This window comes from Cryptomeria japonica, chromosome 3 (genome assembly GCF_030272615.1).
Source record: "Cryptomeria japonica chromosome 3, Sugi_1.0, whole genome shotgun sequence".
NCBI lineage: Eukaryota > Viridiplantae > Streptophyta > Pinopsida > Cupressales > Cupressaceae > Cryptomeria > Cryptomeria japonica.
The window spans coordinates 88,750,088-88,764,799 of NC_081407.1; the positions used below are offsets into that span (position 1 = coordinate 88,750,088).

The 14,712-nt window shown below is 32.1% G+C and overlaps 2 protein-coding genes across 2 annotated transcripts; both read right to left on the reverse strand.

Annotated features, from left to right (window-relative positions):
• Positions 1-454: 454 nt before the first annotated feature.
• On the reverse strand, positions 455-1,495 carry LOC131078603 (F-box/kelch-repeat protein At1g80440-like). The gene has a single exon (XM_058016346.2). It carries the CDS (start codon positions 1,493-1,495, stop codon positions 455-457), a length of 1,041 nt encoding a protein of 346 aa, XP_057872329.2.
• An 11,526-nt stretch (positions 1,496-13,021) lies between these two features.
• On the reverse strand, positions 13,022-14,015 carry LOC131873972 (F-box/kelch-repeat protein At1g80440-like). Its single transcript, XM_059217164.1, has 2 exons — positions 13,261-14,015; positions 13,022-13,163 (listed from the first exon to the last, which is right to left on the reverse strand). The coding sequence occupies exons 1-2, from the start codon at positions 14,013-14,015 to the stop codon at positions 13,022-13,024; spliced, it is 897 nt and encodes a 298-aa protein (XP_059073147.1).
• Positions 14,016-14,712: the final 697 nt, after the last annotated feature.

Below are 14,712 nucleotides of genomic sequence, written 5' to 3' on the forward strand. Positions count from 1 at the left end.
AATTATAAGAGTTTAAGCATTACACTAATTATACCATATGTACAATCTTGAAATACCAGAATTAAGAAACACAGAAAATAAACATAGATTGTAACAGATAATAAAGATTACCAATTACATCTTATAGACTAATCATTACAATTGACAATCTTCTATAGAGGTTGTAGCCTCTTACTACAAATAGTTCACTGCACTTCACAAACTGCAATTTAAACATTGCACTATCAATAGAACTCTAGGGTGGAAGAAGATAACTATAGCGAACCAAGCTTAAAAAAAAAAATAGAACTCTAGGGTGGGAGAAGATAACTGACAGTTAAGCCATATTAACTAAACCGAATTGTTATAGATCTGCATGAGGCAAAACTCGACTTCAGCATCAGTTATGCACGTCAACAGTCCGTACACATCAGGTGTGATTGGTCATTTATTACCATTCAAAGTTTAAAAACAGTCAAACATTCAGGGTAGCAGCACATATAGGTTTACCCTCGAGGCCCCGTGGTTTCCTTATCCGAAACAAATTGATTGCTCCTCCTGTCTCATTTGGAGGTTCTACCATATAATAACCTCGACCTTGATGAGGATGAAATCTGCAAACAAAGATGTTATGGCCAACCATTACAGCGAATTGAATATCTAGTTCCCAATCCTTGGTTGGAAGAGCCCCTACAATGTTCCATTTATCTTGGCCACAGTCATATTCAATCAATCCCTTATCAGACAAGAAATACAAGCGCCCAAATGGCGCACTCACAAATGAATGCCAACAGTTGAATCTATTCTCCACAGTTTTCCAGCTTCTTGTGTAGGAATCAAAAGCCTCAAAGCTGGGCGCAGACCGAGTGCCCATTACATAAAACTTACCGTCAGCAAAAGCACCTTTAAAAGTTGAATACGTGTAGACCTGTAAAGCGTTCATGTCAGGGAGTACATCCCATTTGTCCTCCTCCACATTGTAAACTGAAGCGCTACGGACCGGTTTGCGAGACCTGTCAAACCCTCCACCAACGTAAATCAGTCCGCCCTCCTCATCCGCTGCGGAGGCATAAGCTTCCAACCATCTAAGCATTGTGGCACCCTGCCGCCATTTACAACAAGCAAAATCGTACAACCATACGCAAATTGTTGTGGAATCCTGAAACATATCCGTTATCAAAACCAGTTTTTGTTTCACAAAATGGCAGTGTTCGATGGAGTAGATTGGTCCTGGAGCGGGCGGTAAGCTTTTGCAGCAGTTGTTCTCCAGGTTGTATACTGCTACTCTGTTGCTAATGTCATCTATTACAGCAGTTGTTCTCCCTTTAGTTTGGACCATAAAAATCCGTTGCTCGGAAATGTTCAATCTTTTTCTCTCTTGATAAAAGTGGGCGCTTTTGAATGCAGCGTTCCAACTTTTGCAGACACACCTGAGTTTGGGATGAGAGTTCAATTTCACCCTCAGTAGGCATTCCAACCCAATTTCATCTGGAAGAGATGGAAACAGAGATCCCATTGCAATTACAGAAACACAAAAGAAGTGTTGTATTATAGTCAAAATTTGCACTTTAATAGGATTATAGCAGAAAGGGTGAATCATTTTGGGCTTTCTGAATACCCGACCATCTATATTTATAAGCTCGTATCTCAAATTCTGAATCGTTTTCTTTTTGGTTGTGCCGACACATTAATTCATTCAATCATTCTCTTAACTAATTAAATATTGCATTAAGTAATAATTTTAAATACTTTGTGTTTGTCAAGAAATATAGTTTCTTTATATATTGTTTTAAAGCTTTTTTTAATTTTTAATTTTATTTTATTATCAATTAAACTGATAATTTAGTGGAGTCATTTTTTTTATTAGTATTCAAATTTCAAACTTAGTTCTAACATGATATGTTGCATATGAATCTTATAAACACAAACTAAAACATAGATTTCATCTACTATATCTATTCCTTTAACATGATAGAGGATCCTTCATCACTAGGATTTCCTTCATTAGAGAATGAATTATTAGATGTAGAGCAAAAGATCAATTGATATCCTAAGTGATTGAGACATCTACAGTTGCCTTTAGAAAATCAATATTAGATTTTTAGGCTAGAGCAAAAGATCAATTGATATCCTAAGTGATTTAGAGTGTTATGACTGCATTCGAGTCTACATTAACATGATGTCAATATTAGATTTTTAGGCTATATACATAATGTGACGAAATGGACATGATGCCTAGGTCACATGATTAGATAGTGATGAGATGGGCATGATGCCTAGGTCACATGATTAGATAATGGCGAGATGGGAAAGATGCCCAGGTCACATGAGATATCTAGGTGGATATTAATCAAGTGAAATGCAGGCATGCATGGAAGAGATAGGTACACATCAATACATATCACATTCAAAATGGTACATATAAAATTGATTCATTATTATTTATATATGATCAAGTTCTGATCTAACTTATTATATTTCTTATTTGAATTATTAGAGTCCTTATATGAGCATGTCTATATTGAAGTATTAAACATAGAAATGATTTTGTTATAAGGGAGTGATCCTTATGAATGGGCTAAATATAGTTCAAGTGCATATAGATGTAAGGACATGGTAGGAGCATTGTTAAAGGGTACCTTGCCACTTGGACAAAACATCGAGATGCAAGGGTATGGTAAGTGCAAGTATGTATAATTAAAGAATTTAAATGTTGTTGGATAAGAACAAACTTATTGTGAAATATTTCTTTTGATTTGAAAATTTTGGATGCTAATGGGGGCTAATGTGTGAATGTTGTTTTCAAAAGTGTGATAGTTATGTCGACACACCATAAAAAAAAAAGAAACGGAACATTGTTGGAGAGAGGTATTCTAGCCTCTTGAAACTGATTGGTAGTGATGGAATCCACATACTTGGATAGAATTTGTCTATGGAAATATTTGTTATGATGAATGTGAATTTTTTCTTCTTTTGTTTGATTGCATTATTTTTTAACCTTTCCTGTTGTGAACTTTCTTTTGTTGAACCTATTTTGGGTAAGCAAGTAAGTCTTAATTGGATTGATGAATCGATACGATGCATTGTTTAAGGGGGAAAGGATGTCACGACCCAAAATTTAACCAAATTTATTTATTTAATTACCTTTGCATTAATGTTGGATTAAATGGAGTTACTTAATTTCATTGAATAATAAATATAAAAATAAAATAATAAAATAATAATAGCATATATTATGTTAATTATTTTTAAATTAAAAAAAAATAATGAATATATATAGATGTATGTATGTATGTATGTATATGCATATATGTATATATGTATCTATATCTTATTAATTTTAATTGGCTTGCTTGTGTGTTTGCTAAAATCAAGGCATGTAGCAGTTGTAGTTCTTTTTCGTTTTGAGTTATCAGGGTGGGTGAGAGTGTACAAATAATGTTAGAATATTTAATCTTTACTTGGCTTAGGTTGATTTGTATTTAGTTTAGGATATTCCTTTGGAATCCCTACATGTAATTTATCCTCTAGTACATGTGTGAGGACAAATCATTTCTTTAATTTTCCTTTATTAAGGAATATTAGATTTCCTACTTAAGAGGATGTGGACACATGACACACACATTTTATGAATGGTGGCATTCATAGATTTGGGAGTTACTTTGTAACTGCTCTCCTCATCTCTATTTAAGAGATGTCTCCTCTTTCATTTCTTCTTAATGACATTATTGTAAAGAGCTTCTTTCTCTCTCCCTCTCTCACACACACATTTTAGGCATTGCCTCATTCATATTAAAACAAGGGGTTTTTCTTTGCTTTTCCCCTTTCAAAATTTCTTGTGCCTCTTTCACATTTGGGTGATTGCTCCAAGATTTCTGCATTTCTCTTGGTAACATTTACTTCATCAATAAACTTACTTGGATTTTGTTTTTATTTCCTTGCTCTCATATTTATTTTCATGGTATCAAAGTAGGTTCTAATCCTTGTTTCAAGTTGAGATTGATGAAGGTTACCATTTTGTGGAGCTCACATTTCTTGGAGGTACTTTTTTTGAGAGAAGAGAACAAGCTTGTTCTTTAATGTTCTTGCCGCCAAAACTCTATTCTAACCTCTTTATTTTCGTGCATTCTTTAAATTATTTGCTTTGGAAGGCTTGCAAGCAAAGATTTTTTTTTCTTTTAGTTTAAGTTTTGGTTTTGGAAGGCTTGCCACCAAGACTTTCTCTTTTTATTTGCAAGTTCTTACATTTTATTTTACAATTCTTGTTTCAATTTTTTATTAAGTTTTAAATCTTTCTGTTTTGTGCAGGTTTTAACATTTTATTTCACTTGCAGATTATTATTGATTTTTTTTTTCTAACTATTTATGTTTACCCTAATCATTTTATTTTTCAATATTGTTTCAATCCTTTATCAAATTTTAAATCTAAATGAAACTTATTTTTGGTTCAATATTGTTTAAAATAATTTTGCCTATAATTTTTAACGTATTTGCACTCTTGGATTCTGCCCCTGCAAAGTTTTCTTCTACCTTTGTAATTTGTAAGAACTCTACAAAGTTTTCTTCTACCATTGTAATTTGTAACTGCAAAGTTTTTCAGCATAAAAGATTTTTAATAGATATGTAAGTTTTAATAATAAGACAAGTTTTTAATTTTGCAAGATTTGAAGCTTTAAATGAGATAATCTAAAAAGTTTCTTTAATTTTACCTATTCAAAGTTTCTCATATAAAATCTTTTTAAAGCTTTTAAATAAAGTTTTTTTGAAACTTTCCTAAATAACATTTTCTTATAGATATTAAGAATATTTTAAAAAATTAAAAATTATTTTTTGAAATAAAAAGTTAGTTTTTTTATAAAGTTTTTTTTTTTAAAAAAAAATTATTTTCTTATACATACGTATCTTAATATAACTTGTTTTCCATTTTATTAAAGGTTTAATTATTTTAAGAAAAAGTTTATTTAATTACACTTAAAGTTTTTTTTAATTTAAATTTATTATTAAAAGAATTGAAAATAAAGTTTTTTTTTTAATAAAAAGTTTTTTGACTTTTTTTTGTCACATTATTTTATAGTAAATTATTATTCAATTTAAAAAGGGGTTGTTTTTTTTCTAATCTTTTATTTTGCAACTATGTCTACATTAATTCCGGAAATTAAATTAAATAGTTCTAATTATCATTCATGGAAAATGCATATTTCTTTTATTTTTCGTTTCAAGCACATTTTGGATGTTGCTACTGATAAAACCTTTGAGCCTGCTTCAACTGCTCCTCAAGCCGACCAAGACAGGTGGAAGGCTCAAAATGAGGAAGCACTTGGTTTAATTAGTTTTTCGATGGTTCTTGAATTGTATGTTCTTATTGGAAATTGTACAAAAGCATATGAAGCATGATAAATTTTAAAAACAACTTATGATAGTTCAAATGAATCCCAAAAAATTCAGCTTCAAGATCAACTCAAAGATCTCAGGTATACGGATTTTAAAATCATGGATAAATTCTTATTAAAGTTTGACTCTATGAATGGTCAATTAACTCGTTTAGGAGTTACTCTAGCTGATATACGTTTAATTCATCTTATTCTTAAAAAATGTCTTCTTTGTCAATTTTACCAATTTATTACTAATATTCATGCTCAACTTGCTATTCCTAGTTTAGCTACTCAATTAACTTTTGATATTTTTCTTAATTTATTACATCAAGAGGAAGCTAAATTAATTCAATATGGTACTCTTAAAAGTACTAAACATTCTTTTATGTCTAAAAATCAAAATCATAATAATCATTTTAAATCCAATAACAATAATCATTATTAGTTATTATTTTAATAAAAAATTTCATTTCAATCCTATAATAACAACTCTAATAATAATCAAAAGAATAATTTTTCTAAGAGGCCCCATTGTACGTATTGTAGTAAGGATGGTCATGTGACTAATAATTGTTTTAAGAAGCAAAATGGTAAAAAATCCATGAACCAAAATAATCAAAATAATCAACAACATAAACCTCATTATAAAAAAGGTAATAATAATGGTAATTCATGTTGTCATGCATTTACATGTACTTATAATGTTTCTTAACCACTTGAGTGGATTATTGATTCTGATGCATCTCATCATGTTACTTCTCATAAAGAATGTTTTTAATCTTTGCATCCTGATACTTCCAATATTCTTGTTCAATTAGCTAATAATCGTAGTTGTAAAGTTGAAGCTATTGGTGATGTGAATGTCCCTAATGGGAAATTACATGATGTTCTTTATGTTCCTGAATTAAAATCAAATTTTCTTTCAGTTCCTAAACTTTGTCAAGATTATAAGATTAACTTTTATAGGGGTATGTGTTATATTATTGATCCAAAAACTAATCATGTTATTGCTATTGCTAAAATTGATACTGATAACTTATTCAACTTCTATGAATTTCCTCCTACAAACTATTCCTTGCTTACTACTATTGATTTGACTATATGGCATGAAAGACTTGGCCATCCCATTCTGATTATATTTCATTGATGCAAAAAAAAAATATAGTTGATGGATTGCCTACTATTGTTCCTTCTCAAATTGTTTGCAATGGTTGCATGAGTGGTAAGATGCATAGGGAACCTTTTCCTCATGGTAAATCTTGGAGGGCATATACTAAATTGCATCTCCTTCATAGTGATCTCTTGGGTTCCATGGAGAATCCCTCCATCCAAGGTTCAAGGTATTCTCTTACCGTTGTTGATGATTTTTCAAGGAGAATATGGATATCTTTCCTTCATAGTAAGGATCAAGTGCTTGATGTGTTTAGTGAATTTCATATGTTTGTAGAAAGACAAATTGGCTCTAAAATTAAGATACTTCGTGCTGAGAATGGAAGAGAATATGTCAATAATGCATTTAATGCTTATTTGAAATATTTTGGAATTAAGCATGAGCTTACCATTCCTTATATATCACAACAAAATGGTGTGGCAGAACGAAAGCATAGGACCATTGTGGAAATGGCAAGATGTTTATTGCATGCAAAAATATGGATTACAAGTTTTGGGCCGAAGCTATGGCTTGTGAAACTTATTTAATTAATAGAACACCTATGAAATCCTTAAAGGATAAAACTTGATAAGAAGCTTGGTCTGGTAGAAAGCTGAATTTGCAGAATTTAGGAATTTTTGGTTCCATGACTTATGTTCACAAACCTAAGGGACAAAAATTAGATGCTAAATATTCTCCTTTTATCTTTGTTGGTTATGATGAAAATATCAAAGGTTATAGAGTTTACAATCCTATTAATAACAAGGTAAAACATGCAAGAGATGTTTCTATTGCAGGAAAAGGCATTCATGATTGTTCTAAAGTGGAGGATGATGAACTTGCTCAAAGCAAAGTTGTGCTTGTGGAGGAACAACATCCTTCTCTTAATCCTACTCCTAATGCATTTCTTTCTATTCCTTCTAGTGATAGTAATGATGACAATAAAAACTCTACTCCTCATGACTCTTCTTCTAGTGATTAATCCATTACTTTAAAAGAAGATCTAAATGGTTTAAATCTTTATTTCAAGATAGTGATGAATACTTAGCTAGAATGGATAGACTTCAAGCTAGAATAGTTAATTATTGTAATTATTCTTTAATGTCTACTATTATGAATTTTAATGATCCTAAAACATTTGACCAAGTTAAAAATCAACCACATTGGCAAAAAGGAATGAAGGAAGAATATGAACTTTAATTTCTAACCAAACTTTGGATTTAGTTCCCTTGCCTTATGGTAAAAATCTTGTTTCCTGTAAGTGGTTATATAAAACTAAATTGAATGCAAATAATGAAGTTACTAAGTTTAAAGCTAGATTAGTTGCTAGAGGTTTTTCTCAAATTGAAGACTTAAAATATACTGAAACGTTTGCTCCCATTGCTAAAATGCCTACTATTAAACTTTTTCTTGCTTTAGCTTCTAGAATGAATTGACCTATTTACCAAATGGATGTTAAAAGTGCTTTTATTAATGGTGACTTACATCAGGAGATTTATATGTCTCAACCTCCTGGTTTGGTTAAGGAAGGTAATGACCATTTAGTTTGCAAGTTAAAGAAATCAATTTATGGTTTGAAGCAATCTCCTAGGGAATGGTATTCTAAGATTAATGCATTCTTTCTTTCTCAAGGTTTCATTAGAAGTCAAAATGATCCAAATTTGTATATTAAACATAGTAAAGATGACATTGTGATTATTATTTTATATGTAGATGATTTAATTCTAAATTCAAGTTCTAATTATTTGATTTCTTAAATTAAGTTTCAACTCAATCAAAAATTTCAAATGAATGATTTAGGACTTTTACATTATTTTTTGGTAATGCAAATTTGGCAAAAAAGTAATGGTATTTTTATATCTCAAAGTAAATATGCTCAAGATCTTTTTGACAAGTTTAAAATGAGTGATGCTAACCATGTTTCAATTCCTATTGAATTAGGCACTAAGTTAATGCTTGATATGCAAACTCCACTTGTTGATCCTACCTTGTATAGACAATTAGTTGGAAGTTTGAATTATTTGACTCTTACTAGGCCGTATATTGCTTATAGTGTTGGTTTGGTTTCAAGATTCATGTCTAAACCTCAACAAACACACTTTAAAGTTGCTAAGAGAATTTTAAGATATATAAAAGGAACTATTAATGTAGGTTTGTTTTATGATACAAATTCTGATTTTATTTTAAAAGGTTTAACTAATTTCGATCTAGGTGGAGATCCCAATGATGGGAAATCTACTTGTGGATATTATTTTTTTGTTGGTTCAGGAGCAATTTCCTGGAATAGTAAAAAGAAAACATCTACCTCTCTTGGATCCACCAAAGCTGAGTACAAAGGATGCACTAATGCTTCCAAAGAAGTCTTGTGGTTTACAAGACTACTTGAAGATTTGGGTCTACCTCAACACGAACAAACTCCATTGTATTGTGACAACCAAAGTGCCACTGCCTTCGCTAAAAATCTAGTTTTTCATGCAAGGACAAAACATATTTCTCTCCAACACCACTTTATTAGAGAGCAAATTGAAGACAAGCAAGTTTCACTCCTCTATTGCAAGGGGGAAGACCAAGTTGCAGATATTTTGACCATGCCACTTTGTAAAGAGAAGTTCCAATTTCATTGTAAAAATCTTGGTTTGCAACCCATTGAAGGGTTTGATGTAAACTCCCCGAGTAAAGCTTAAGGGGGGGCGTTAGAATCTTTAATCTTTACTTGGTTTAGGTTTATTTGTATTTAGTTTAGAATATTTCTTTGGAATCCCTACATGTAATTTGTCCTCTAGTACATGTGTGAGGACAAGTCATTTCTTTTATTTTCCTTTATTAAGGAATATTAGATTTCCTCCTTGAGAGGATGTGGACACATGACACACACATTGTATGAATGGTGGAATTCATAGATTTGGGAGTTACTTTGTAAGTGCTCTCCTCATCTCTATTTAAGAGATGTCTCCTCTTTCATTTCTTCTTAATGGCATTATTGTAAAGAGCTTCTCTCTCTCTCTCTCTCACACACACACACACACACATTTTAGGCATTGCCTCATTCATAATAACACAAGGGGTTTCTCTTTTCTTTTCCCCTTTCAAAAGTTCTTGTGCCTCCTTCATATTTATGTGATTGCTTCAAGGTTTCTGCATTTCTCTTGGTAACATTTACTTCATCAATAAACTTACTTGGATTTTGTTTTTCTTTCCTTTCTCTTGTATTTCCTTTCAGATAACAACAAGTGGATGTCACATCCCTATACAGGACAACCACATGGATGTTGTTGAACAAAGCAACAATAATAATAATCTAAATAATAAAATAAAATAAATATGGTCAAGTCATAGATTTATCAACGAAACAAAAAAAGGACAATGACAAAATTAATGAGGAATGGTGTAGGTAAGGTGGGGGATGGTCACACGACATGGTATCCCTATCCATGAAAATTGAAAAAAAGGGAACCCTGCAACTTGCGTGAAAATATCTGATGCATTATCCACACTAAAAAGAAAACTTGGTGGGGGGAGAAAGAGGGGGAAGGTGCGGGAGAGAGGAAGGCAAGGAGATAGAAGAACTTGTGGAAATGAAGACTGAGAAATATTAGAGAAAGAGAACGGTGGGAGAGGAAGATTAGATAGAGGAGAGGACTCCATGTTTGTCATCCCTATCTATCTTCTTGGAATTCTGTGTAAGATACGTCATACTTGAAACATTCCATGGGATGTTCTGGAGGGTGGTGGTACTAACGATCACTTCAACATCAAAACAACCAAATATCAAGGCAGGAAGATGGGGGAGGAAAGAAGGAAAAATATTAAGAGCATTGACTCAATATCAACCAGGAGAAGGGAGAAGTGACAATCAGTGAGCAAAATAGAAATAGCATCTCTTTTAAATCAAATTTGTTACGAGGAAGTTTCTAAAGTCCTTAAACTACTAATATTATTTTCTACAAAGTTTCTGATCTTTGCAATCTAGGGATGAGATTCCTTGAGACATCTTGTCAAATGATTCTCATGCTTGGTTTGTGCTTCTACATTTTACCTTTTTTGTATACACGTATCCTCGTGCATGGGACGACCTCTCCTTGTGACATTTTGTCAAATAGTTCATGTACCTTGTTTGTGCTCTCACTTTTACATTTATATCTACCAACACATTTCTAACTCTAGTATTAAACTAAAAAAATCCACTTTCTCTCATGCAATGGTAGATGTCCCTTGAAAATTACTGGTTATCTGAACAGTGTGCATTACTATAGCACATTCCTATAGCTTTCAAATTGTTTCAATTTAGCATCACCAATGATCTCCATAGGAACATTGTTTGCATTTTAATTGATGAAACAATTCAAATAACATGTTTCATGGTGCGAGTTGTTTTGCAAAGATTTTCTTATAATTGCTTAAATTGTACAAAACAGTCTCCATGCACTCCAACTTCATTTGTACATCCTATTTCTTGCTAAGAAAATGCTAGATGTATGGAGTTGTCCATTACTATGTATTATCGTCTATGTACACTATATAAATTACTTAATTATCTCATACATAGAATAAATTGCTAATTTGAATGATTGAGATAAAAAAATCTTCTAATAGATCTCCCAAACCTCAAAGATGTCAACATCTAGTGGCCAAGCATACACATATGTTGATTGGCCTAGAATTATTGATTACAGAAAAAATACTAGTAGTGGCACATTTTTCTTGGGAGATAGGTTGGTCTCTTGGTTAAGCAAGAAGTAGGATTCAGTAGCTTTATCTACTACAAAAGATAATACATTGCAACAACATCTTGTTGTACTCAAGTTATGTGGATGAAATAAACTCTTAGAGATATCATAGTGGTGTATGATGAAGCTATTCCTATCATGCGTGATAATACTGGTGCTATAAAAATTTCAAGGAATCAAATGATGCATTCAAGAAATAAACATATCTTAATTATATATCATTTCTTAAGGGAGAAAGTTGTTGAGAAAGAGTCAAACTAGGGTATATTTTTACAAAGGAGCAGGTTGCAAACATCTTCACTAAAGCATTGGCAAAGGATACTTTTGAGTATCTCAGATAGAAGCTAGGGGTTATTGCCCCTCCTTTCTCTAACTATATGCATAATAGTGGTGCATCTTTCCACGGAGAATTCTTGAAGACTATTCTTTAGCTCATGGATTGATGTGGGTTGATGCTCTTAAGGGGAGTAGTGGAGCAGATGAGCAATGGTACATTGTGCCCTTTGTCTTTGATGTCAAAGGGAGAGAGATGTTTTGGTTTGTGTTTCAGTGTTTTAAGTGTTGCCATCAATGAAAAAGGGTTAGATTATTGGAAATATGAGTTTGTATGGTTGTCGTTGACGTCAAGCTTAGTTGTTCAAATGGATTTTCATTTTAATTTATCTTGTATTGTTGTTATTGGTGGAATTATTTTGATTTTGGTTGTGGCAATATGCAGGAAAGAGTTTTTATTGTCTCATTGATAGTTTGGTTTAGTTTTCTAGTTCGTGGTTTGAAGAAATGAGCTCTTACTACTTTTTGACAGGTGGAGTAGTTGTTAGACCAGTTTGGAAAGTCTGTGGTGGCCTCCTATCAAATTTACTTGATTCCTAAGAAATATCTTTAACTTTGGATGGTTTTCTAGAATCTTCTTGTGTTGATTGGTGTTTTTCAACTAGATGCCTAGCTTATTCCAATTATGGAAACAATTAAATATTAATTTGTTTGACTCTCATGTGAACTATATTGTTGTATTTTATGGATTCTATAATATATATGACTATAAGTCAATATGATGAATGGTTTATCAATGTTATCATATGAACATTTGAAATATCCTTATAATATTAATATGTGTGCATGTGTCATATATACATACATACATATATGTATGTATATATGCATACACACACATACATATATGTATGTATATATGCATACACACACACATTTTATGAGAAATTAACTAAGATCATTTTAAGTAAAATTCTTGTAATGCCAAATATTGCTCAACTAGAATAATTCCCTTTGAAAATAGTGTTTTTTAGTGTGATTCTACCCTAAGCTATGCTTTATTTTGAAATTCTCAATCAGTTAGAAGTTACTTTAATTAAAATAGAAATAATAAAAATGTCTTATAAAATATATAAATTTGAAATTAAGGATGACTCAACGCACTTAGAAAAATAAAATATCTTTTTATAATAATTATTCTAAAAATTTCAAAAAATAATAATTTACTTATCAAACCTGTAAATAATCTCAATAAGAATATAAGATAAACTTCAAACATAAATGAACTCATAATTTTAAACTTACTCACTCCAAAAATATTTAATTATACACCAACAAATTCTCAACTTACAATTTTTTTTAACTAATTGAGAATTAGTGTATCTTGTGAGTGCCTATGGAACTTCCGTTGCACATTTGGGTGTGCCTGGTAATATATAAAGACTTTTTGTCGATATTACCGTTTGGCAAGAAATTACAAGTACAAGCACCAATTCAACTGAATCCAAGCTGAAAAACGGTCAAAGCTCCAACGTAGCAGCATGTATAGCATAACCCTGAAAGCCCAAAGGTCTGTCAATGCCAATACATTTGAATGCTCCTCCTGTCTGATCACTTGGAGGTGCAAGCAGATAAAAAGATCGACCTTGAACGGTATCCCATCTGCAAACAAAGATGTTATCGCCAAACACTACAGTGAAAACAATATTTAGGTGCCAATCCTCCGTGGGAAGTCCCTACAATGTTCAATTTATCTTGCCTATAATCATATTCAATCAGTCCCTTATCAGAAAAGCAATGCAAGCGCCCAAATGCACTTAAGAAATAATGCGAACTATTGAATCTATTCTCCATGGTTTTCCAGCTTCTTGTGTAGGAATCAAAAACTTCAATAGTGCGACAATACCGGTTGTCCATTACATAAAACTTGCCCTCAGCAAAAACACCTCTAAAGTTGTTCATGTCGGGGAGAAGATCCCACTTGTCCTCCTCCACATTGTAAACTGAAGCGCTACGGACGGGTTCAGCACCAAGCCTGCTATACCCTCCAGCCATATAAATGAGTCCCCCCTCCTCATCTGCTGCGGTGGCAAATTCAGTCCGCAATTTAGGCGCTTTGGCATCCTGCCGCCATTTGGAACAAGCAAAATCATATAACCATACACAATTTCTTCCACAGTGGAGAGACATATGCGTGATGAAAACCAGCTTTTGTTTCACGAAATGGCAATGTTCGATGGCGTAGATTTCTGCAGGAATGGCTAGGGTTTTGCACTTCTTCTCCGCCAGGTCGTATACACTTACTCTGTCGCGAGGGCCTGGTGTGTCATGCAATATACAAATCCGTTGCTCGGAAATCTTCAATCTTTTTCTTTCTTGATAAAAGTGGGGGCTTTTCAATGCGACGTTCCAGCTTTTGCATACACACCTAAGATTATGATGAGAATTCAACTCCACCCTCACCAGACATTCCCACCCAATTTCATCTTCAAGACAAGGAAACAGAGATCCCATTGCGATTACAGCAACTTGTATGTTAGTCAAAATTTGAATACCTGATCTTCTATATTTATAAGCGCTTATCTCATGCTTTTTTAATACTGATCTTCTATATTTAGAAGCACTTTTTTTTAATTTTTTTCATTTTAATTTCTGATCTTCTATATTTATAAGCATGCATGTCAAATTAAATTATAGTATCTCAATTAGGTTTTGTCATTAAAAATTATATCTCAAATTATATTGTGGATTTTTATTTTTCAATATAAACTATTAATTCATTTAATTTATATCTAAAGAAAATATATTTTTAAATATAGATTAATTAAATCAAAATTAATATATTAAAATATTTTAAATATTAAGTATTATTATTTTATATATTTAAAATATATTTATTAAAAATTAAATAAATAAAATATTTGTTTATCTCAATAATATATATCTACTTTTTTGATCGATAACATAGTGTATTATATTGCTTAGAATAGAAAAGTATTACAACCAAGGAGCAGATAGACAATCTGCAATACCAAGGGGTCATGCTCCTACTACAAAAAAGAACCCAAGCATCATCCTACCCAAACCCATAGCCACAAAAAGGGTCGCATACACATACAAAAAACCACACATCAACCCTGACCAACCCAACCTAGCAACGAAACCATCCCAAAGCTTCTTATCGTGAGAAATTGGGAATACCTCTGCTAGG